Source organism: Rhinopithecus roxellana, chromosome 6 (assembly GCF_007565055.1).
Source record: "Rhinopithecus roxellana isolate Shanxi Qingling chromosome 6, ASM756505v1, whole genome shotgun sequence".
Taxonomy (NCBI): Eukaryota; Metazoa; Chordata; class Mammalia; order Primates; family Cercopithecidae; genus Rhinopithecus; species Rhinopithecus roxellana.
This window is the reverse complement of record NC_044554.1, coordinates 82898409-82923553: the sequence shown is the minus strand read 5'-3', so window position 1 is coordinate 82923553 and position 25145 is coordinate 82898409. Positions and strand designations below refer to the sequence as shown.

The 25145-nt window shown below is 49.3% G+C and overlaps 1 protein-coding gene across 11 annotated transcripts in view; it reads left to right on the top strand.

Moving 5' to 3' along the window:
- Positions 1-25145, top strand: part of TNS3 (tensin 3) — a 310203-nt gene that overhangs the window by 59287 nt on the left and 225771 nt on the right. For 7 of the 11 annotated variants that reach the window (XM_030932719.1, XM_010374408.2, XM_030932722.1 and 4 more), the window contains exon 3: positions 19282-19319. The exons of 1 other annotated variant lie outside the window; for it this stretch is intronic. Coding sequence is in view for 3 of the 10 variants with exons in the window: in XM_030932718.1 (XP_030788578.1) it covers positions 19282-19319 (38 nt within the window). In the remaining 7 variants the exon portion in view is untranslated. Of the gene's footprint in view, positions 1-12358; positions 12446-19281; positions 19320-20915; positions 20935-25145 lie in introns of those variants that run through there. 3 more of the 11 variants (XM_030932724.1, XM_030932714.1, XM_030932715.1) reach the window with 3 other exon arrangements.

Genomic DNA, 25145 nt, shown 5'->3' with positions numbered 1-25145 from the left:
GGTCATCTGTGAATGCCGTGGCCTGTCACTGGCCATTCCCCTTCATAACTTGTCCAGTTCAGGAGGGCCATGTCAGCCAAATGTAGTGGCCCTTTGTGTTTGGGACCTGCAGGTGTAAGGGGATGAGAAATTGCACCGGTGCTCTCGGACTAGCGCCCTCCATCAAGCTTGCTCTAAGATGTCTGTGGGCAAATATAGTGGCCTCTCTGTGTCCCACATATCCTACAGGGTCCAGTAGGGGCTTTGTGCCTTTCCAGGAACACGGCAAAAATAGAAGCCCAAGGAGTCTCTCCATCTTCAAATGTCATTCTCATAGAAATGCTCATATTTTAAAATTTTGGTCTCTAACTTTGACTCCCAAGTGTGAAAAGAAGGAAAAGGAAAGTCGTCATTGAATTGGAACCATGAAACCAGCAGCCCAGAGAGCCTGGGAATCAGAGCTTTCAGGGCCTGGTGTTGATCCGAGAGCCCTGGTCCTGTGCCCGTGGAGCCACTGGGCGATGTTGGGAGAGCTGTCATGAGCAGCATGGCACCAGCAGGGACACCGTGGGCTTGTTCTCGGCTTCCTCACCCTGTGATGACATCTCCAGCAAAGTTGCACAGCCAAAGGTTCCCCATGAACTGACTTCTGCCTGTCAGGTGCTATGTGGGGACAGGTCTGATTTAGGAGCAAAGGCGGAGGTCAGACAGAGCTGGGTCCTGGTCCTGCCCCTGACAGGGCAAATTCTCCTCACTCTGGGTCTAGGACTTAGAGTAAGGGCTGTTGCAAGGGCAGAAGACAGTGCACAGCCAGTGTTGTGGCACTTTGTTTTGTTACTGGTGTTGGGATTGCTCTCAAGGGAACCCACTGTGGGTAGCTTCACATGGCTGATGCCGCGTGTGTGTTTGGTTAGCCTCTGCATCACACATCCTTGAGCTGTAATCCAGTGAGGGAGCTCCTTAGACACAGAGGCCTTTTGCACGACTTACCACAGTGGCTTGGGCTGCATTGCGTTGGTTGTACCGCTTGAGGAGTAATTTTTCCTTTGTACAAATGAGAACTGAGTTTACTGAGGAGTTATCTCAGACATCCTCTTTAGTACTTCAGTGTTCTGTTCCTGCCATTTAAGTAGTATTGACTATTTTCAAAGTAAATAGAACCAATGAAACAGAAGAGCTTGCAGAAAGCACGGCCTCCAGCTGTGAAACGCACAAGTGCGTCTTGGACAGCTGGGAGCCTGTCTTCTTTCTTGATCTTGGAGGATCATCGTCTTGGTGCCTTCCCTGTGTTGGGACTTGAGTCTCTTCCTCTGTCCTGCAGTTACACACACTCAAAAGGCCCAGGGAAGGACCGCAGATTGATCCTCTGGTTCCAGATGAACTCTGTTTTGTGGCATTTTAAATTTGTGGTGTGTGAAATATTAGGGAGGGGTGAGGAGGCCTGCCAGAAATACTAGGGAGGGGTGAGGAGGCTTGCCAGAGTGGTGTGTATGTGCCTGAGTGTGTGTGAGTGTGTGGGTGCAGTGCATGCATGCATGATTGACTTCATGCATATGAGGACATGCAGTGCACAGACCTGTGATTCCATGTGTATGCATGCGTGCATGCATCTGCATGAATGCATTTGCTTGAGCACACAGATATTCCATGTAGTGAGGGAACATGTGAGAGCATCTCTCCTGTTCAGACCACTTTGTAGAGTTCAGCTGCTCTATGACGTCCGTTATCTTATCTTGAGGGAGATAGAGACAGAGGAAACGTGCATGCGCACAGGAGCTGCTTTTGTTCTTGAAGGAGAAGAGAATAAATAGTGCTCTATCTGGACAAGATGTTCAACAGGCTTATCTTGCTGTGTGTCATCTGGTTGTTAAGGAAGATGCAGTAAGGCATGCTATCTCCAGATAATGGTTTAAATTTCACACGCTTCTGGCAACATCCAGGCACTCATGAGAACAAGGCCCAGTGTGGTGGCCCTGTGACCCATCTATTGGTTTCTGTTGGTATCGATGCTTTCCCACCTCCTCTTGGAACTCTCTGGAGTTCTGCTTTGGTGTAAGGCAGTGAGACACCTAGAGCGTCACCTAGAATCCTCCGAGGATTCGAGGCCCACCTTGGCCTGGAGGACCCCGCATGTAATCAACATGGACAAGCAATAGGGCTGCCAGTACCTCGTGCAGCGTTATCTCCTGTCCTGTTTGGCTAATGCTCCTCTACTCCAAGAAACCCAGTGTAGCACTGGTTTTTCTCATTGGTGAAATAGATTCTTGGTCAGTGGAGGTAACAAGGGAAAAAAAAGGCACATACTTTTTTTTATTCCTTGAAGAAAATCACTCATGAACAGCTATGATGTTAGGTGACTTCACCCCTCTTCTCATGCCTGATTTATCCCTCTCTTCTTCACCTCCTCCTCCCCCACAGCTCACTTTCCACCGCAGGGCCACATTGCTGCTCTCATTGCCTTTTTTAGGCTGGTTCCTGTCCAGGGGCAGCCAGGATGCAGGCGTTATGGGCACACAGACACCTGCTCTCCCTGTGTCCCTGTCTGTGGCTCTGGGCCCCTCCGCTGGGATGGGATGTCTTGTCTAGAGGCAGTAGAAAGAGATCAGGCTGTGGGTTCAAGTTCTGGGTGTGCCACTCACATCCTGGGCAGTTTGGGACATTAGGCTTTTGCGAAGCCCATTTTCTCAACCCTAAAATGGGCATGAAAATGCAGACCCAGTGGTGCAGAGTTGGGAGTCAGGGAGGGTTGTACGTGAAAGATCCTGGTCTGCCAGGCCAGGGAGGCAGGGGAGGACCACCACCTCCCTAGCAGACAGCTGCTTCATGCTGGCAGGTAGCGCTGCACTGCACCGCACCCTGGATGTTCCCCCTTTTCAGAAGGTGCTGATTCAGCTTCTCCCCGAAGAGTTGCCCTGAGCTTGCTGGCTGTGAGTGCTGGGGGTAGTGTGGTGAGTTGTGCTCACCTTTCCAGCCTGGGTGCATGCAGTGCATGCATGTGTATTCTTGTGTGTGTGTGTCTGAATTCCTCCCTCACTCCTTGCTGTCCTCTTATCAGTCCCATGTGGTGAAACTCTTCTGCCTTGAGCCCTCTGGCCTGGTGGGCTTCAGTAGGGACTGTCCCCATGGTTCCCTGGGTCCTTTCTTTGTGGTTGGTGGTGGCAAGCAGCCATTTGCTTTTTGCAGAGAGAACTGGCAGAAGCTAAGGATGTGGTAGGCTTGGGAAGCTGCATGTCGTGTTGAGTTCATGGCAGGAGGCTCATTATCAGGAGAAGGAACGGAGAGCCGACCCAGATGAAAGAAACCTTCCCCTTCTGGAGGAAGGAAGGCTACCTTCCTTCAGGGAGCACTTGCAGGCTCCATCCCCGAGGAGGGACCCCCAGTCAAGGTGCTTGGTGGAGGCATTGGGAGGAAACAGCAGCCATGGGCACCATTGGAGGCAGAGGCATTCTGACTCAAGGGACGGGCCCACCTCTGGTTTCTGGTGCTGTTGGCTTTAGAACGTGGTGAGTGTTGTGCCTTTGGGCATGTGTGCACTGAGATGCTGAGGACTTCTCCTGTTAGAGAAGTGTCTGCCTTCTTCTTTCTGTGGGATAGTGTTTTGGAACTGCCCCATGTGTGCCCTGTGTTATGGTCAGGATGTTTTTGTCTCCCCGAAATTCTTATGTTGACATTCTAACTCTCCATGGGATGGTGGCATTAGGAGGTAGGGGCCCTGGGGAGGTGATTATGTTATGTGGGTGCAGCCTCATGGGTGGGATTAGGGCCCTTATGAAAGGGACCCTAGAAAGCTTCCTTGCCCCTTTGGCTATGTGACGATGTGGTAAGGAGGCGCCATGTACGAACCAGGAAGTGGGTCCTCTCCAGACACCGCATCTGTGGTGCCTTGACCTTAGACTTGCAACCTCTAGAGCTGTGAGAAATAAGCAACTGTTTATAAGCCACCTAGTTTAGGGTAATTTTTAAATGGTAGCCCAAACTGACAGAGACATCATGTTTTTGTGCACATAACTCTAGGAATTATGTTAATAAACAATAGAAATTCTTTCTAAAAATCATGCAGGATTCCATATTTCAGAAGTCTTTTAGACATGATTGTTTTCATTAGCTTTTTCAGTTATGTTAAGTTAATATGTGTGCTAGAGATCAGGAGGTGTTTGGGGATGCTCCCAAGCCTGAGATGCCATGGTCTCTTGAGGCCAAGGTGCCCTGTGGACAGGAGGTGTCATGGTGCAAGCTGAGGCAGCTGAGATAAGCCTCCGTCATCAGAGCAGGAGTACTGGGGGATAGGAAGTTACACAGAGGCTGGCCTGGGGGCGTGGGTAGGACTGACTACCAGTGCAGAGGCTTAAGACTCAGAGGCGGGCAGATCTGAAATGTGTTAGGGAGACACACCAGGGAATGTCACCCGTCGAGAGCCCTTGGCCTTCAAAGGCTGCTGATACACAGAGGGTTTAGTTTTCTAACTTAATCCAAGCAACAAATCTATGATCCTGCTTGCCTCTGAGGAGGCAGAGGGATATGGTGTCCCCACTTTTGGGGGGCAGGCATCCCATCCCTGCTGATACCTATAACCCAGATCCACTGAATGGGAGAGCCCCTGGCCAGGCTCCGGCTCCCAGCCCTACCTGCTGCTCCGCCCTTGCTGGCCTTCTTCCAGGAGGCTGGGCTCCCGTCTCCATTGCCCTGCAAACCTCCCGTTCCTCCTTCCTAACCCAGCTTCCCTGGATCTGGCCCTTTGTCTGCCAGGCTGGGATGCCTTTGAGATCCACTCTCGTGTTTGCCTCTCTGCTCCTTTCCTGTTTGTACTCAGAAAACAACCCTGGGAAACCGTAAACCATCCAGTGGGAAGAACCTGTGCCTACATCCTCATGGTGGCCCTTCTGAGGCTGTACCTGCCTTATTTGGTCTCTCCTGACTCCCCCAGGTGCTTTGAAAGGCCGGCTGCACAGGGCTCATTTTTGACCTTTTGTTGAGCGGCGCTGCTCTGTCTGCTGCTCCTCATCCTTTAGGTTTCAGCTCAAGCACCAGGTCCTCAGGAAGGTGCCTCCCTGCCCTGTCACTGTGTCCCCTAGCATCTGCCCTTTTCCCTCCGGTACTATCCAAGGCCAGTGACTAGCTAGCCATCCGGATGTTCACTGGGGCAGTGATTCTCCGCCCTCAGCTGGAGCCCAGGAGGCTGAGGGACTGGCTCTGTGTTGTTTACCAGGTGCCTGTGCACAGAGCAGACACCTCCGTCCCCAAGTGGAGTGCTGTCTTGTCTTGCAGGGTGAACCCTCAGCAGCACACTTTTACTGAGCAGGTGTGGTGGCTGGTGCATTGCGATGCCCACGGTGACGAAAGCTTCAAAGGGCTCGGAGTCTAATGGGCTGGAGTTGTGAGCAGCAACAGGATCCCGTGTGAGGAGTGCTTTATTGGAGATATTTGCAGCATCCTTGGGAGCACAGAGGAAGGACAGGCAATTCTGGGAAGGTGGGTGGGGCAGGGAGTGTGGACATTGTCAGGATCCTGGAGGAACTTGCCAAGTCCTGATCATTTGTTTATGAATCTGTCTGCTCCCCTGGGCTGACTGCCCCTGCTATGATGTGATGCACTGCTGTCTCTTGGGTATCCTGAGTCTCAGCAAAGGGCCTAGAACCCAGTAGATGCACAGGGAATGTAAGTTGCATGACAATCCGGATGAATTTGTGCAGATAAACACCTGGCTCATTGATCAGTTCTTCTGTGGCAAATCCATGTGAAATGGCTGCAGATGTTATTTCCAAAGTTCTTTCCAGAACAATTGGAGGTGGTGAGTCCCTCACCCTGAGGCCAAGCCCAGCCCCACCCTGGGGTTGACCCCCACCCGGGCACTGAGCTCAGCCCTCCCATCAGACTTGCCCCATCCAGAGAGGTGGCAACATGACATAACCTTCCAGAAGCACCAAAGCGGGAGGACGCGCCCAGGCCAAACTTCGTCTGAATAATTTCTGGTCGATGGTGGTTATCTGATGGGAAGTAGCACTTCCCTGCCTCTAAATTCTGCTCCCCTGTTGCAATGCATCGCATTTCTCAGCCGCCTCCACATGGACTTTACTCGTGGATTTTGACTGAAATCCTTCCTGTTTTCTAACTCTGTGGCTGGGAAGAAGGCCTGGACCCCTCCCAGATGTTTCTCAATGGTCTGGGTTGTCAGGATGTCTGGGTTATGTTAGTTGATTGTGCTGGTGGATTTTGATTTTTAAAACTCACTGAGCAGTGTAGCCAAGCTCATAAATCCAAGTATTTGTTTTGCAGTAACTGTGATCTGGAATTTTATGTTAAGTGGTGGGGTTGTTTTCTGTCGGTTTATTCAGATGGATGTAATGCTGCTCTCTGGGTGCTCAAGGTCTGCCTGGGCGTGGCAGCTTCTGATTCCACATCATCGAAGCCAGGGAAGGGGCAGTGCTGTGCTTCAAGGAGCCAACGCGGGTATCAGCAACCCTGGGACACTGGCAGGCCTGAAATGTTAAGAAATGTGAGGAACTCTGTTCAGAGGATAGGGTCGAAGACTGGCCTCAGCGTGACTCAGCCAGGCGGCCCCTAACCTAGGGTGAGCGTGGACAGGCAGGCTCTCATATCACCCTCGCCCCTCCGGCCGGCTCACTGTGGCTAGCATGCGTCAGGCGCCTACTGTGTTAGCTGCTGGTCACCCACACACAGGTGGACAACTCCCACCAGGCTGCTGGGCCAGTGAGGGACAAAGAAGTCCTGGTCAGTCACAGCCATGTATGTGGGGGACCTGGGGTTCTTGGGAGGGTGCTCCTGGTTTACATGGTGATGAGTGGCCCCACTGCTGGGGTCTGCTCACACACACAAGTACTTAAGAGGGTTTCCTGAGTTAGACTTCGGATGTTTTTGAGGGATCGGTACCATCTTCTTTCTTTCCTTTCATTTTGCAATATTCTGTAATATGATCCGTTTGAGTATTTGATGGCGATGCAGAGACATTTTCCTTTCTACACGTGCCTTGTGTTGGGGGGGATATCTTACATGGGGGGCAGATTGACAACAAGGTAAAGAGACAACAAGGTGTGTCCTTTACATAGATGATGTAGGTAATGTTAGGGATGGGAGCTGGCGCCCCGAGACGAAGCAGCAGGCCGGGACCCAGTGGGTCTCGTTGTCTCTGGGCTTGATTCTTCGGACTGTAAAGTGGGCAGTGAGGCCTGGCTGGCCCTGCTCACAGGCTGTTCGGAGGAACGTGTGAGTCAAGGGACATAAAAGGACTCTGTCAGCTCCTGAGTGCTTCATCAACATGAGTCAGTGCCACAGCCGATTCAGTGTCCTATTCGTGAAGATGAAGGCCACGTCGATTGATTTCTGAGAGGCTCAGAGGTTAAGCCTGTGATCTCCAGAGCCAGGCTGATGTGAGTTCAGACCTCAGTTCCACTGCTTCCCTGTGCTTCAGTTTGCTGGTCTGCCACATGAGGACAATAACTGAAACTCATCAAGGGGTTGTGTGAGGATCAGATTCATGTCTGAGCACGTGAACCATGCCCATACGATAAGAATCCCTTGAGGGGGATAACGATTGATTGATTGATTGATTGATTGATTGATTTATATTCTTTCTTGTAGAGATGGGGGTTTTACTGTTGCCCAGGCTGTTTTCCAACTCATAACCTCAAATGAGCCTGCCAACTTCGCCTCCCAAAGTGCTGGGAATTCAGGTGTCGGCCACTGTGCCTGGCCCCAACGATTATTTTTCAAGAAAATAAAATCATATTACGTGGAAAGAATGAGAGAGAAAGAGTAAAACCGATTATCTGGGGATAAAAACTTCAAGAGTTTTAGGGGCTATTGTCTTGAAGTGTGGTTCAATGTTCTTGGGCAGATCTGGCGTGGTGAGGTGAGGATCTGTGAAGAGAGTGAGAACAGCAAATAGATAAGAACGCGGAGATGGCCGCCCTGTGACATGGGGGGAGGCACCTTGCAGTGACATCAAATGCTGCTTGTGCCGTGTGGGCACACAGAGAGGGCTGCTCTCGCTCGAATGGGAGCATCTTGAGCCTTATCCCCATTCCTGGGCTGGTGTCCAACAGAGGGTAGTCTGGAGGGTTTGACTTCCCTTTTGGGAGACACCTGGCTGAGGAAATGGTGCTGTGGGAGGCAGGCTGGGTGCAGCCAAGAGCCTTGGGGTCTCGGCAACCCCAGTCGACCTGCCACGAAGGCCTGTTGTGCAAGTACTGGAGTTTGTGAGAGTGACTATCTTGGTTGATTGATTCTTGATTGATTGATTATTGATTGGTTGATGCCCTCAACAATTAATTTTATAGTGTCTTTTGGGTGCTGGCCTCCCTGAGGCTGTGTGGCCCAGCCCCCTGTCACCTTCTCACCCATTTGCTGCCATTTTTCTTCTTGTCCCTTCAGACTTTTCTTGACCCCCGATACAGAAATGAGTGTGGAACCCTCCCTCCACCTTTAGGCTCCCGCTGCACTTTCCTGGAGTTACTTTCCTGTACCTCGAGTCATCCTAATAGAATCCACGGTTCCTGTTGATTTTCCTTTCCTCTTGCACTGCAGTGTACATTCATGAGCATTTTCTGTGTTTCCAATCATATCCAGGTCCAGATCAGTTTCTGCCCTGTCGTAGGTGTCCAGGACATATTTATAGGCTTACAGAATGTTTCAGTTGTGGGTGTTAATGAATACCAGTGGAATTAAGGAGGGAATAAAAGGTAGAAGTATTTAGTTTGGTGACTATTAACTTGTGGTTAGCTTTGCGTCTTTACAAACATCTGGTTTGTTGGAGGTGGTGAAGGTCCCTGCGGGTGAGCTCTTCCCGTTCCCTTTCCCGACGAGACTTATCTGAGGCTTGCCCTGTGGGTGGCTTTCCCGGGTAAAGATTGGTAATGACACCTTTCCTCTAGGTTTCTTTTGTCAGGAGTGGGGCTGCAGGACGCTGTGGCTGGTGGCCCTGGTAAGATGAGTGTGATTTGAAGAGGGGCTTGTGGAGACCATCCAGGAAAACAGCACAGCAGGGTTTCTGTTGCAAGGTTGGGCGCTCTTGTCTTCAGTCAGTGTTGGCCAGGCGCCAGTAGGACCATAGAATTGGCACACCCCATGACACTGTGAAGGAAAAAGAGCCTGTGTAAGTATACCAGGCTGAATTGGGATACAATACATGAGCTAGATTTTTGTTTGTTTGTTTGTTTGTTTTTGAGACGGAGTTTCGCTCTTATTGTCCAGGCTGGAGTGCAGTGGTGTGGTCTTGGCTCACTGCAACCTCTGCCTCCTGGGTTCAAGTGATTCTCCTGCCTCAGCTTCCCAAGTAGCTCGGATTACAGGCGCACACCACTACGCCCGGCTAATTTTGTATTTTTAGTAGAGATGGGGTTTCACCATGTTGGCCAGGCTGGCCGCGAACTCCTGACCTCAGGTGATCCACGCACCTCAGCCTCCCAAAGTGCTGGGATTGCAGCCATGAGCCACTGTGCCCGACCCACGTGAACTAAATTTTTATTTGTGTGTGTTTGTGTATCTTCACAGGAAATCATTTTAGCCATTGCTCTTGTCAGCGTATTAGGAGGAGTATGGACCTGGCCCATCTCCTTAACATGCTGCTGCATGTGTAGATGGGGCACTAGCAGGGTAGGGGGTACTGCTTACTGAGTTGGAGCTGGGAGCTGGTCTGTGGGTGTAGCTGGGTCAGAGGCAGGATATGGGGACGCTAAAGCTCATTGAGTTGAGATGGGGTCCTGACAGTCACTGCAGGTGTAGACAGGCAGAGGCAGGATGGCAGGATGCTGTTCACTGAGTTAAGATGGGGTCCTGGCAGTCACTACAAATGTAGACGGGACAGAGGCAGGATGTGAGGATGCTGCTTGAGTTGAGTTGGAGTCCTGGCAGTCACTGCAAGTGTAGATGGGAGCCTGGCAGAGTCAGGGATGGGCTGCTCCACAGGAAGCTGTGGCCCTGGACAGTTGCACCCTATTTCTGTTCCTCAGTGCTGTGTTCTTTACAATTTGTATGTCAGAGTAGTTAATCTCTAGGATTTTCTCTTTCTCAATAGACTATGTAGATACTGCTCCCCAAATCGACAGTTTCATAGTGTTCTCTACTTATAATTCACATATGTCATACACATTTGCATTTTGATTCCTTTGTGTACATATTACCTAGAGACAACAAGGTATGCCCTTTACATAGATTATGTAAGTATCATGCATCACAGTGATGTGACGTGTTGGTAGAGGTGTTCTTTCTTTGGCTTATTTCTGGGGAAGCAGCAGAGCATGGTGGAGGTGAGGTGGATGGTGGAGACAGCCTGCCAGTGTTCCTGCTCTTCCTCTTTCTGCTTAGAGTCATTGTGAGGAATAGCAGAGTAAATACACATGAAACACAAAGAGCACTGGGGAGCTCCAGAAAGTGTTCAATGGTGTTAGTAATGATGATGGTGGTGATGATGTTGTTAGTGATGGTGATGAGGGTGACAGTGGTGATGCCGATAATGATGTTGTAATTGGTGGTGATGATGGTAACGATGATGGTGATGGTGGATGATGGCGTAATTGATGATGATGGTATATTAGTGACTGATGGTGTTGATGGTGCTGATGATGGTGTGATGTTGGTGAAGATGGTGATGGTGATGATGATCATGATGCTGATGGCGAGTGGTGATGGTGTAATTGATGGTGATGGTGATGGTGTGGTTGATGGTAACAATAGCACTGTGATTATGTTGACAGTGATGATGATGGTGATGGTGACGATGTTGATGAATGGTGACAATGATGGTGGTGATGATGGTGATGACAGTAATGATAGTGCTGTGACTGGTGATGGTGATAGTGGTAGTGCAGTTAATGGTGATACTAACAATGGCAGTGGTGACGATTGTGATGATGATGTTGATCGTGATGATACTGATGGTGATGATAGATAGGGAAGGGTTAGGGGCATATTCTGTGATGCAGGCCAGTCTTTTTACCATTCATTTTCTGGCTCATTCTTGGACTTTCAGGTCCCGACTTTCACATTTTAACCTCCTAGTTAAATGCAAATTGCATATGTGGTTAAGTTGGAAGAAAACACTTCATGTTTTAAAAACTGTTACATTAACGTGTAAGGGCCCTGTTATCTCTACTCTTGGAACTTCAAGTAAGGGAAAGAAAAGATAGAAATGACATTGAGCAATGGGGTTAAGTGTCCAGTTGTGGTTTTTCTTATACTGGTCAAAACCTTGCTGGTGTGCCCATACCATCAGTTAGGACTCTGAGGCAACCAGTTCTCACTACATGTCACTGAGTTCCCTTGGGTGGCCTAACATGGTCCAGTTGCCACCGATATCCCAAACTGGTTGTATTTCACAGAGGACAGAGGAAGGCGCTGTTATGGGTGAGTTTTGGCATTCTGGAATTGAGTAGATTGGGCCCCCAAAGTTACAAGTGGGACTTGGTCCCTGGAAGAAGGTAGATCCAGGGAGGATCCAAGGTCAGACCATGCGGAAATGCTCCCCATCTGAGAGACGGTTTTCCGGAATCTAATAGTGATCTAGTAGAATCAGAGAGACTAGCATGGAATGGGACAGGTTGGCACAGAATAAAGAAGCACTGCACAAGAGAGACAGCTGTAGGGAAGGCCCAAAGGAGATGAGAGTTGAGAAAGGTAGCAAGGAGAAAGGAGAAAAGAAGCAAGGAGAAAGCTGAGAAAAGGAGACCAGAGGGAAAATGGGATGAAGGGAGTTTTGTAAGAAAGATTTGGTAATGTGTTATTCCACTCGGTTAACCCAACATTATTAAGCACCTGCTAGGAAAAAGAGATGAGACTTTTGTGTCCTGTCTTTGAGTCCATCACAGTCAGCAATACACTAAGTGATTACAGATAAAGGTTTGGAGATAGACGGGCAGGTTTGTAGGTGTGTGTTTTTTAGCACTTGCTTTGGGCCAGGTGCAGTATTAGGACTCCAGGAGAACACGGTAGTTATTTAAGACTAACAAGGCAACAATGGGGTCACGGGGTCGAGCAGTGAATGTGGGCATTGGGCAGGCCTTTTCTGGCGGTCCCCCGCTGTGGGTCAGTCACTCCCCTCCTGCCTCATGGAGCCTGTTACTGGGACACAGAGAGGCTGGCAAACTTGACAGTTGAAGCGAAGAGAAGCAGAGGGTGACTCACAGGCTTGTTTATAACTTGGTCAATATGTGTGGAGTGTTGTATAAAAGATTCTGACAACCCTGTAAGACAGTGGCCTGGATTCCCAAGGCTCGTGGAGATGTTGTGAAGAATAGCAGTTCCAAGACAACATATAAAAATGTTGGGCGTTTCCAAGCCAGACAGCTCTGGGCTGTAACTGCTACAGCAGGAGCCAGGATTCTTAAACATGAGTCTGGAAACCTCGTCTGACAAGGGAACTGATGTGTGGTTTGCAGACTGTCAGCTGTGGAGCTGAGTGTTCAGGCAAAGCCATGAGAAGGGGCCTGCCATATACCCGCTCAGACGCCGGAGGGTAAGCTGGGCTGGAGAAGGGACAGGCTCTTCACAGGAAAATGCTTTTGGTGGAGCCTACTTTCATGGAATGTCATCGACTATCTCACTTGAGATTTTTCAGCTTTTCAGTTTTGCAAGTTGATAGATGAAAAGTGATGTCTTCTTTTTATTATGTTTTTCATTCATCTGGTGATTACATGAGGTTGAACATCTAAAAAGATACAGAAAAGCTGCCTGCAGCATTTTCTGTTTACTTAGCAAAATAGCCTTTCAAATCCTTTGCTCATTGCTTATTTAAAAATTAGATTATTTTAGGGTACGGTGAGGTGGCTTATGCTTATAATCCCTGTATTTTGGGAGGCCGAGGCGGGAGAATCTATTGAAACCGGGAGTTCGAGACCAGCCTGGGCAACAAAACAAGACTCTATTTCTACAAAAAATTTAAAAATTGGCCTGCACAGTGGCACGTGCCAGTGGTCCCAGCCACTCTAGAGGCTGAAGCAGGAGGATTGCTTGAGCCTGGGAATTTGAGGCTGCAGTGAGCTATGGTCATGCCATTGTACTCCAGCCTGGGTGACAGAGTGAGACCTCATCTCTAAAAAGAAAAAAAATAAAGAAATAACATTTTGAAAATTAAAAAAATTAAAAATCAGTTTTTTTATTTCTAAGAATTCACTATATTATGAATACTAAATCTTATATGTGATACTAGGCAGAACTTTTGCCAATTTCTAATGACATTTGTCCTCAGAAAAGGTCAGTTTCTTATCTTTCCACTTTGTACATTGCAAACATTCCAGTCAGTTGCTTATGTAAGTTTTCTCGTGGCCTGTTTGTCACGCAAAAGTTGTAATGTTTGGTTTCTTCCGATCTACTCTTTTCATTGAGTTCATGCTCTTGTTCCTTGTTTTAGAATGCCTGCCCTTCTCCAAGGTCACAAAGATGTTCTCTGATATTTTATTCTAATACTGATTTCAGCTTTCCCAATTCTGAATCAGTTCTATGATTGATGCATCTAAAATTCATGGTATTTATGTTGTTATTTTATGATGTTTTTCATGGAGTAACCAGTTTTCCTAGTTTTATTATCTGGCTCCTCGTTTCTGTCTGAGTTGTGATGTCTCTCTCCGGTGTCATGTTCTCTCCTATGGATGAGGCCACCACATATATCTGTCTTTCACAAAGTTTATTTCATGTAACACAGAGCGCTGTATATCTGTTAGCCTTACCTTTTACAAGAACTTTCACATGTGAAATAGTTTGAGATCATAATTTTTCAGTAGCTACCTACTATTTTGTGTGTGTGTGTGTGTGTGTGTGTGTGTGTATATAATTTTATCTTTTTATTGCTTAGGTATACTTTTTTTTTCATGGCAGAGAGGAATCTTGGCTATCACCCTGTTCTACTCCTAATTACAGAAGGGGAAATGGGTGCCAGAGGGGACATGACTGGCACGGATCCTTGGTGAAGGGCTGGAGTGAGCATCAGACTTTCAGCTCCTGAGGTCCCTGGACATCTGCTCCTGGTCCTGGTGTGTAGCTCATGGTAGATGTTTGCTTTAGTGGGCTCACACATGTGGAGCCCCAGTTCTTGCACCAGGCACAGAAGAGCCTTTGCACACCAGTTCACTGGGTGTTCCAGTCCAGCTCTGGGAGGTGGGCTCTGCCCCCATAGAGCCGGACTGGCAGCTGGTGTCACTGCTTAATCTGCTCTGCCTCCCAGAGCAGGCAGCTTCTGCTCTGTGCTGCGGTTTGCTGTTTGTACAACGGAGCGAGAATGTGCCTTTCTTCCTGGTTCCTGTGGGAACAGGTGGAACAAGGCGTCTAAAGTACGTGGAGTTTTGTGGAAGGCCCCGTGCAGCCAATAACGGGCTGCGTGGATGGAGCCTCTCCCAGTCAGCAGGGCATGTGTCTTTTGCAGGGGGAGGTACGGCGGCTGGTGGGCTCCCAGCAGTGTGCCTGGGCCCCGGTTCTGCAGCCTGAGTTCTCCAGGTTCCTCCTATGGGTCAAGCTCTGCGCTCAGAGGGGCAAGTTCCAGAGGCTGAGGCATTTTCATTCTCTTGCTTCATTCATAGGAGTGGGAAGGCCTTCGCCAGAAGCCCGTGGGAGAATTCACTTACCTTTCTATTGGTCAAAATTGGGTCCTTACCCCATTCTGAGAGCCTCAGGCAAGGAGAATGAACGAGATTGCCCTGGTGCTGCGGGTCTCAGGCACCCACTGCTAGGGTCCTAGAAGACCCTAAAGGGCTCCTGTCGGTGTGGTTTGTATTCATCACGATTTATCCTATTAGAAATAGGAAACTGATGAATATCAAAAATATTTAAGTCATTTAAAAGCAACAGTAATGAACCAATTATATGTTAAAATGAACATAAGCTTAATAAAAAATGACTATACGTTTGAAAACAACAAAGTGAGAGGAGGGGCATTGTTTTGTGATTCTGTTATGTAGCCTTAATCAAGAGGCTGGTTCCCCCTGCATGTAGTCTTTCTGCAATATTTGGGTTTGAAGTGTTGAAGACAATCTAGCCCCATAAACATATCTACTTGGAAAAGGAAGCATTTTAACAGGCTCTTCAGGCCATTGTAGATATTCCATTTTGATTCTACACCAAAACTCAAGTGACAGTTGCTTAAAGTTCAGTTTCACTGTGGAATCTGAAAGTGTATCGGTAGAGTTTTTCCTACTCTGTTTTATTAAAATCCACTGGCCTGTCTTGCACACCAAGTACATCTTTTACCCAGTGTGGAACACCACGCACTGGCTATTTGGAAATTATTGGTCCACTGACAATTACTCAGAACTTTGAAATGTTGACATATTTGTTATACAGTCTCAGGAAAATCCCCACATTTGTTAATATTATTGTTGATTTAACAGAAATGTCCTAGGAGTTGTTAGGCTCTGGTGATGGGTACAAGTCTTTTTTTTTCTTTTTTTTTTTTTAGACAGAGCCTCACTCTGTCACCCAGGGCGCCATCTCTGCTCACTGCAACCTCTGCCTCGTGGGTTCAGGTGATTCTTGTGCCTCAGCCTTCCAAGTAGCTGGGATTACAGACACGCATCATCATGCCCAGCTAAGTTTTTGTATTTTTAGTAGAGATGGGGTTTCACTGTGTTGGCCAGGCTGGTCTCAAACTCCTGACCTCAAGTGATCCGCCTGTCTCTGCTTCCCAAAGTGCTGAGATTACAGGCATGAGCCACCAGGCCTGGCCTGGGTACAAGTCTTCTAAAATTATAATTTTCACTTGAAATCTCAAATTTTGACATGGTTTTATGATGACAGACTCACTTCGTTTTTGAGAAAATGACAAGCACTCGAGTCTGAATAACCACATTTTGTCTGCTAGGAGTTCTTTCAAATAAAAATGACATTCCCTGAGAAGGTGGCTAGTTTAGCTGACAGCTCACACAAGTGCTGTTCCAAAAAGGAAGTGGGTCCGTGTGGCTGAGGGTCAAAAAGAACATGTACATTTTGTCTTCTGGGCCTGTGTGCTTCGGAGATGGATTTTGGTGTGAAATTCTTCCACTGTTTTGGAGCCTCCCTTGTGGCCAGCACCTTCACAGCCCCGAGTCCCTAAACGGTGATCCGGTAGTGAGGTCTCCACAGCACGTGGTCCTACTGGCTATGGGCTTCTGAAAGCAGACCTGGAACAGGTCGGGATTGGGACACAGTTGTCTAGCACATGAATCCTCAGTCTCATCCACAAACCCCAGTCTCACATTAGTAAACCAGGTGAAGGTAGGTAGCTTCTTTACAGGGTGTGGTAGAAATTTGGTAATACCCATGCAGTTCAAGCTTTTAGGTGCTGAGAGTATCAGCTGCCTGTCACTCTTGTTAGTGCTGCTGTTGTGAGACCCTGGTCATACACAACAGAGACGCTGTCCCTTGATGAGCTTGCAGCCCATTGGGAGAGGTGGACACAGGGAAATCATCATGATACGACAAGCCATGATGACCTGCCATGATAGGTCAGTGGCACAGAAGGGTGTGAATTCAGGCACAGAGGCAGTTGAGCTGGGCCCAGGAGGGGAGGTGGGTGCAGGATGGCGTGAATGAGGAGCTGGGGTTGGCATGGGCAAGGTTAGGGCAGGCTAGGGGTAGGGCAGGCAGGGGGCCATCTCCTGTGGGTGGCAGGATAGGAAGCTGGGCCTGGGCACTCTTCTGTTCATATTTTGTAATATGTCAGAAAGGCAGGGAGAGTACGGCTGGATGAAAACACTGAACTTGATGTACAGACGGGCTGGAGTCCCATCTTCACGGACCATGGCTGCCGCCTTGACTGAGACATCCTTACAGTTTCTCCCCGAGAGGTGCTTGCGAGGAGCAAGTGCAGTAACATACAGGAAAGTATCTTGTATGCTGCCTGGTGCAGTGCTGGCCAGAGCTGGGCCACAGATAGATTGACAGTGGACTTGCTACTCTGAGGATTACCCATGCTGCTGGCAATCGAATGTAAAGTCTTAGTCTAAACATTTGTAAAACTTTGAGGGTCATTTGTCTACATACCAGAAACAATGGCTATTCCTCTCAGGATTGCAGTTTTAGCTGATGGGCAGTTTATATGGTTTCACTATGATAATTGAAATTTAATGATTTTGCCCTACGATACAGATGGCTGTTTGGTGGCCGAGTGGACCACCCACCATGGATGTATCATACCAGTGCCACCCTTGTACTGACCAGGGCCCTTTTTTTGTGTTGAGTTGGTATGTTGTATGACAAATGACCCCCCAAGTTAGTACTTTAGCATAACAGTAAGAATCTGTTATCTCCCACTATGTCAATGATCAGGAATTTGGGACATAGGTGACTGGGCAGTTCTGGTTCAGGGTCTCTGGAGAGGCTGCACCATCTGAAGGTTGGTTGGGGTTGGAGACCAGCTTCCAAGGTAGTGCACTTCTGTGGCTGGGAAGCTGGGGCCAGCTGTTGGTGGGAAGTCTCAGTTCCTCTTCATGGGGGCCTCTCCACAGGCCCGCTTGAGTGTCCTCACAACATGGCGTCTGGCTGTCCTCAGAATGAGTGATCCTGGAGACCAGGACAGAAGCCATGATGCCTTTTAGCCACAAAAGTCACACAGCATCCCCTCTGCCAGGTTGCACTGTCACACAGTCCAGCTGATTCACTGTGGGAGGGGGCTACACACTGGCATGGGGGCCATGAGTTGAGGTCACCCGGGGCCATCTGGAAGGCTGACTGCTGTGTGATGTCATGGTCTTGTGACATGCTGGTAGACGTGTGTGGGCAGAATTCTTTCCCTGACTCTCACTCAGCCAGAGGCCAGAGGCCTGCCCACCGCCCTTCTCCTTATCTCAGTCCTTTGTGCTGGCCTCTGCCGGGGATGGTTTCTGTCTGGACTTTTACTATTGTGTGGAAGCCCCTTGTTTCCCAATGGCAAGTCTCTCTTGATTTGAAAATCACTGATCACCTTTGTGTGTTTTGCCCATTAGAAGGTGTAGGATAAATACATGTCTTTGGGAATAATCTCACAAACCTCAGAGGTATAGAAAGACAATTCAGCAATTCAAAAAAATAGATCATACAAAGATAACAACCTAGCTGTAACTACTGGAGTTCTAGTAACTGCCAGGTAGTGGGCAAGTGACTTTATCTGTTTCATCCTCGTTCAACCCTACACAAACGTTTTTGACTTTGACACGTCATAGAAAATGGAGTGCAGGAGGGGGAGTGAGACATTGATTAAATTCACAGGGCGTCAACATGCAGAGCTGGGATGTGGGGTCCCTCTCTCTGACTTCCGAGGCCTTGGTCTTCAGGTTCCACACACTTCTGCCTATGGACATTACTTTCTAGTTTCAAAGCAAGGTCCCTTGAAGGATTCCATTTGACCCATGATAGCTCCGTGGGAGGAAACAGAGACCCAGCTAGAGGGGCAGAGCCTGGATGGGAGGCTTTGGTCACTGTTCCTCAACCCAAGTGTCTTTCCCTCCTCTCACAGCTGTCTCTGTGGGCTGGCAGACGTGAGGGAAGGGAGGGCATGTACCTGACGCTCCCTTGGAACTGGCACAGGAGGCTGTGCTGGGATTATTTGGTGCTGCTGTTTCATTTCTCTTTCCCTGTCTTGCAAGGCCTGCTTGCAGCATGCCCATGGTGGTCATGGGGAGGTTTATGCCTCATCATCACAGCTGCAGCCTCTGGGCAGGAGGGCCTGTGAAATCTGCATTGGTTCCAGCTCCGCATCGCATTGTTAGGGCCTCCAAAGGGACACAGGACTCGCTCTATTCACACAATGGCCCCTCTGGAAGGATTCTTCTATAGGAATTTAGACATGAATTTATTCTGACAGTCAGTTCTCAGGTTGGCCGGAAGTGGAAGCAGTTCCAGAATCCAGATGCATGACTTTCTTACAAATTTAAAGGCTCTAATCCAGTCTTTCATGGACACTTTAAATTCTGATTCTTAAGGGGCATTTTCCAGTTTCTCTTCTTTTTTCAGGGGTCAGCTGTAATTTCTGGGCACACATGAATGCTTTCTGCTGCTGAAATTCACTATTCTTCTTTAGGGATCCAGTTTGGCTGGATGTACATACCCCTTGAAAAACCAATCTGCTCATGAACCTACTCCCAAGACATTCCCACCTGAGCCACCCGAGCTGTTGCTAACAGACAATAGTTGTAACTTGGCTCTTGCACACCATGTCCTCACTGCCTTCTGTCCACACTGCCATGTGTCATATGTAAAAATCTCCCTTGTGCCAGAGAGAGGCCACCTATGGGATCTTCAAGCTAGAGACTTTGAAGGATTGAGAGGGTTTGGAGATTTAAGAATTCTTGTTAGAGAGACTGCTTGACACACATTCTTTCTCTCTCTCTCTCTTTTTTTTTCTTCCAGCCTGCAAGTATTCCTGCCACAAGAAATGTGAAGCCAAGGTAAGCATTCTGTTGCTTTCCCGTGGGACTTTTTATAGCTGAGTTGGCCTTCATTGAATGATATGTGTGGGGTGGGGGCCTCTTTGGACTGCAGCCACGGGAAGAAAACTCTTTAGGAAAGCCAGGGCTGGGATATGGTGTATACCTTTCATCTCAAGAATAAACCGAAGAGCTTTGAAATCCACAGTTTTAATCATAGAAAATAATTCTTAAGAATTTGATTTCAGATAAGAATTCAATAGTTGTCCCCTGGCCACATCAACAGCTCCTTCTCAGTGGCACACGGTCCCTGGTTTCTCACTGCCTCGTCATATTGCCTCTCGGGGGAGAGAGGGCAGGAGCAGGGAGGTCCAGGGCGTTCCCCTGGCCTGGGGACTTTTCTGCCTCATTATGGAGATAGTTGTGCATAGATGGATTGGGGTTTTCAGCTGCCATGGAAACCTGGGAACCCTGGAGTAAGGTTTAGTGATGTTCACTGAGGTTTGTGGGTGCCTGGAGAGGTTAAATTGCCCGATGGCCTCTGTGACCAAAGGAGGCCTGGCTCTGTCCTGTAGGGCTTAGGGTTTTGTTGAGTGGGGAAGTGAGGTGGCCTGGAAAGGCCGTGTGGGAAGTGACAGACATCCCAAGGAAGAAGCATGTGGTTTTCTACCTTGTCTTGGTGCCTGAACCTTCAGATCTCCTGGGGATGGTGACTGTGCTTACGGAATCCCCAGGTATGATTTGGGTCTGCAATCGGGGTGGCAGCAGTGTTTTGCCCCATCTACTGTTTGGCCCTGCCTATGGGGGCTCCGTAGGTGTCCTGACAGGTTGTCCTCATGGCTGTAGGTCCAGGGAAGAGGAGTTTTAGAGTCTTGGGATTTTGCTACTGTTACAGACCTCATGGGTCAGCTGTTTTGTTTGTTTCCAGCCCTGCCTTGGGCTCCAAGTGGAAGGCTATGCTGGAAGCTGACTTCGTGTTACCATGAACTCACTGCACGTGGGTCTGTTTTCCATGTGAGGACTGGGGGGGCTGGTTTCCCCGACCCTCCTGATCTCAGGCATACACAAACCCACACATGCATAAATATGCACACGTGCACGCACATAAATACAGATGCACGCAAACACATTTGTGCTCACACACACATATGCATAGGCGTGCACACAAATACCTGCACACATACACACAAAGTTGGAAGAACTAGACTAGTATAGCTCTATTTCTTTTTTCCCAAGATACTTTTCTTTTTAAAGTCTTCATTATGGAGAATGCTGAGCACGTGCAGGAGCAGAGTGAATGGCACAGGGGCCTTGCTGCCCACTTTCTGAACCCCAGACCAGCAGCCCCGGTGACCTGGCCACACCTCCTTGCTGGCTGCCTCTTCCAGATGTCATGTGGGGTGCGCTTCTCGGGCCTCCTGGGGGCTGTGTGGAGCCCTTCTGCTCTTGCTTTCCATCCTGCTCCTGAGAGGGCTTCCCCTTTCCCAGAGGAGTAGGCGTTTCTTGTTGACACACTCCTAGGCATAACTGATTTCCGACCGTGGTTTATTTGAGGTTTTTTTGTCCACAGATAGGCTCCTTTCCCGGGGTACTGTGCACCTTTAGTGGTGTGGGAGCAGTGCTTCTGAATACAGTGGTGAGTGGGGAAGATAGTACCTTTGGGGGAGTATTTCAGATGTGGAGAGGTTCCCCCTCCTCTAGGAGGACTGGGATGTGTTGTCCCTCAACCCTGTTGTGTGTTGCCTTTGTCCGCATTGCTTGCACCTTGTGTCGGCTGCGGAGTAGGATGAGGGAGTGGGCTGCTTGTCCTGACTGTGTTGCAGGCCCAGCCACCTCTGAGCCACAGCTGCAGAGATGAGCCTGCTGTTGTTCCTTCCATTTCTTAAATGAGGCCTGTCGCCAGCTGCTTAAGGGATTGAATTCTTCGGTTCAAAGTGTATTCCAAAATCCTTAACTATGACTGAATATGGAATTTCTAACGGCAGCAATTGGCAGTTTGCTGAGGGATGGATAAGCTCTTATTCCTATCAGATCACAGTGCAGGGAAATATATCTGTGTTCATTTTTTTGATAATACAGCTTTGAACCACAGGGAAGAAAGCCCCCGGCAATAACAAAGCACCTTCTCATTCCAAAAATATAATGCCGTCGTTGTTGGGGATATGAGGGCCATAACTCCTCAGCGGCTCCTGCAGGGCACGCGGCTAAGGGAGCGGCTCAGTCTTCCAGGAACTGAATGTGGCTGTGGCTTCTCCCACATTATTGCACTTGGGTTTTGAGTCCTTGATTACTGTGTTCACGTATATTGCCCAGTGGGCTCCTTAGACGCTGCACTCAGATTCCTCAGGCGAGTATGAAGCCTTGCTTCAGCACATATGCTTAGGTCTTGCATCAGACCCGAGACTGAGTGGTAGCGTGTGCTGTTATACCCACTTGACGGTGTTCCCCTCTATGTGGGAGCACTTGCACCTGTGTCCACAGGCCCCACACACACCCTGGAGCATGTGGCTGCTGTGTGGTGGTGCTAAAGGCCACAGCTGTTGATCTGCTGCTGTCAGTGACATTGTCACAGGCTCCTCCCGTCCAGGCCCTTGGAGCCCCTTCTGTGGCACTGGCGATGTGGAGGAACCATCCTGCAGAAATGGGGACCAAGACAGCAGCTGGGGGCTCAGGCAGGGAGGCAGAGCCATCGTTGGGACATTTTGAGAAGCCCCAAAAGATTGCTGTCACTCTTTTCTTGAGCCATTGGACAGTAAATCCTCTCAGGTCAGGCCATGCAGCTCAGTGGGTGGATGGAGGCAGAGACCCGGGCTTGGATCCCAGTGGGGCTTTTTGTCTCCCGAAGCCTTTCTGGTCCCCCTTGCTATGGTCTTGATGTTTGTATCTCCCCCAGATTCCTGTGCTGAAACCTGACCCCCAAGGTGATGGTAGCTGAAAGTGGAGGCCTTTGGGGAGATGATTAGGTCGTAAGGGTGGAGTGTCCATGAATGTGATTAGTGCCTTCATAAAAGGGACCCCAGAGAGATCCCTTACCTCTTCTGCCATGTGCATACATGGCAAGAAGGCACCCTCTATGAACCCTGAGAAGGGCCCACACCAGACACTGAATCTGCTGGTGCCTTGATCTTGGACTTCCCGGCTCTAGAACCATGAGAAGTATATTTCTGTTGTTTATAAGCCTCCCGGTATTTTGGTGTAGCAGCCCACATGGACTTAGATAGCTCCTGAGCCTCACTTTCTTCCTGCATAAAAAAAGTGAATAATAGTTTTCTATAATAAACAGAAAAATGACTTTCTCTTAGCTGTTGGTTACAATACTTATTTAAGTTTTAGGGAAGTCAAATAACGTATGTACAATCACTTGAAAGTTTGGGATTTCAACTGTTTGACTTCCTGGAATGCAGTGCTTATTCATTTAAGCCACATGAGCCGTTTGGGCATCATGACTTGCTTTTTTCCTGGCTATCACTCGACTTACTGGCAAGAGTGAAAAAGGAAGTAGGAGAAGTGAAGCAGTTGTAGGAAAGCAGATGTTGGGGAGGGGAGAAGAGGGAGGAAAGGGTGGCAGGTGGTGCCCCCGTGAAGGAAATGAAGGGGAGGTTCTGTGGAGCTTAGGCAAGCAGATGGAGGCACCAGAATCCCATCCTTGAAACCTGCAGCCTTGCATCATGGTGAGATGCCTCTTCTGCCTCTGCCCACTTGCAGATGCGTCTGCTCCTTAGAGTTGCACTTTGTGTAGGGTATTGAGTATCATCTTGAATCATCAGAGGTGAAATGGACCTGCAGATAATTTTTTTGTAAACTTAAGACCTCACGTTGGGACCACACGCAGGAGTTAGCGAGGGGAACATGCACAGGAGTAACGTAGGGGAGAGGCCCTGCAGGGGTCCCGATGCGCAGCTCCCGCTTTAATCCAGGAAGAACACAGAACCTCTTCCCACCTGGGCTCCGATGCTCTCAGACCCCCTGGCTCATCCTCAGCCTTTGCAGCCTGGCTGCGAAGGTCCAGCTCGCCGTGTCTGTCTCTGCACATGCCTCCGTTTGTGCCCTTCTTGGATATAAAGTACAGGAGTGCTGGTGTTGCTGAGTCTGTAGAAGGAGAATGCAGCAAGAGGAGAGAGGTCCCAGGCTTTGTCCAGCCTCTCAGCTCCTGCAGGTGGCCTTGGCATCTTCTTCTGCTGTCCCTGTGCTCTGTCTGGGCAGTTGCTAAGCCGGGAGCCTTCTTCCGCTCTCCAGCTTGCTACTTGAGGGAGAGAACTTGGTGATAGACTTGCTGCTCTTTTTAAGCTGAGACTACAGGAGGTCCTGGGGAGGTCAGCGGAATCCCCTGCTGCCCTCATCGCCTGCTGCCCTGGGGGCCTTTGCTGGGCTCTCCCATCAGGGATCCCCATGTCCTGGCTGCGGTTGATGTAGGAGCTTTGTCACTTCCACCAGACAGGCCCAGGGCAAAGACTTGGTCCTCTTCATGGAGAACACGGGACTAGAGTTAATGGCTTCTTCAGAAACTGTCCCTAGACATTCATGCTGGGCGTCTACAGACGCTCAGTGGCCTAACTGGTAAGTTTTAACCATTAACTTATGCCAGGCAGTTAACCTTCATCTTCAGATCACTCCTCTGCATGCTAAGAGCAGCAGCTGCCGTGCAGTGGGATACAGGCCTGCTGGGTCCCAGGGACTGACTTGTCCAGTCCCCTCTCCCCGTTGTCTGATGAAAAACCTCGAGACCCCAGGGAGATGAAACAACTTACCTATTGTCATCTAGCTTCTGAGGCCCAGAATTCATGGGTGTTGCATTTCAAAGCTCTGATTTTTGCTGTTCTATGTGTTCTTTTTTGGTGCTTTGCCATCTTCACGTATCAGAAATGAAGCTGAGGTTTGTGTGGGTGACTCTAGCCCACCTTGCTCGTATGCCTACAGAACCTGCTATGCCTCTTGTGAACTCCAGCTCCAGGACCAAATTCTTTGAAACACGGGTTGAGCGTCTCTCCCGCTTGGCTTGGGGCTGCCTCTCTGTTTCTCTCTCATGAAATGATGCCTGAGAATTCTCTGACTCCCGCATGGCTCAGGCCTCTTCTTCCCCGTGAAGGCTCTGCTCATCTTACGTCCGTGGCATCTTGTCCGAGACTCCCAGTCCTCCCACGAGACACTGAGCAGGGACAGTATCTCTCCCCAATTCCCATAGCTCTTTGCAACCCTGCCGGGGCCTCCGCTGTTGCAGCTGTGTGTTTCTGTTTTGGACCTTCTCACCTGTGCACAAGGTGGGAGGCTGTGGGAGCTGCTGCTTTGCTGATCCTAAGCTCTCGGTTACTGCATTCTCTGAGCCTGTTTCACCTTCCATGTCCAGACCTTACCCTGTCTATGGCCCCAGAGCCTCCACTCTCCAGCATCCTACCAGCTAGCTCCACTCAGCTCAGGGCAGGGGCCTGTTTTTCCTGCCAGCGCACAGGCCACAGAGGCTGCAGGCTCTCATCCCCACCTTCAGCAGGGTTGGTGCTCTCTGGGCTCTTGGTGGAGGACTGAATCTGGCGATGCTCATTGACACAGCTTTTAAGGTTGGGGTGTCAGCTTTGACCTCCCCAAAAGGCGTAAATAGTGGCCTTTTTTCATATGGTCTTCACTAGGAACGAATGATCTGAATTTGTTGGTAACAAGGACTAATAAATCCTCCCTCCCTCCCTCTCTCCCTCCTTCTTTTCCTTCCTTCCTTCCTTCCTTCCTTCCTTCCTTCCTTCCTTCCTTCCTTCCTTCCTTCCTTCCTTCCTTCCTTCCTTCCTTCCTTCCTTCCTTCCTTCCCTCCCTCCCTCCCTCCCTCCCTCCCTCCCTCCCTCCCTCCCTGTTTCCCTCCCT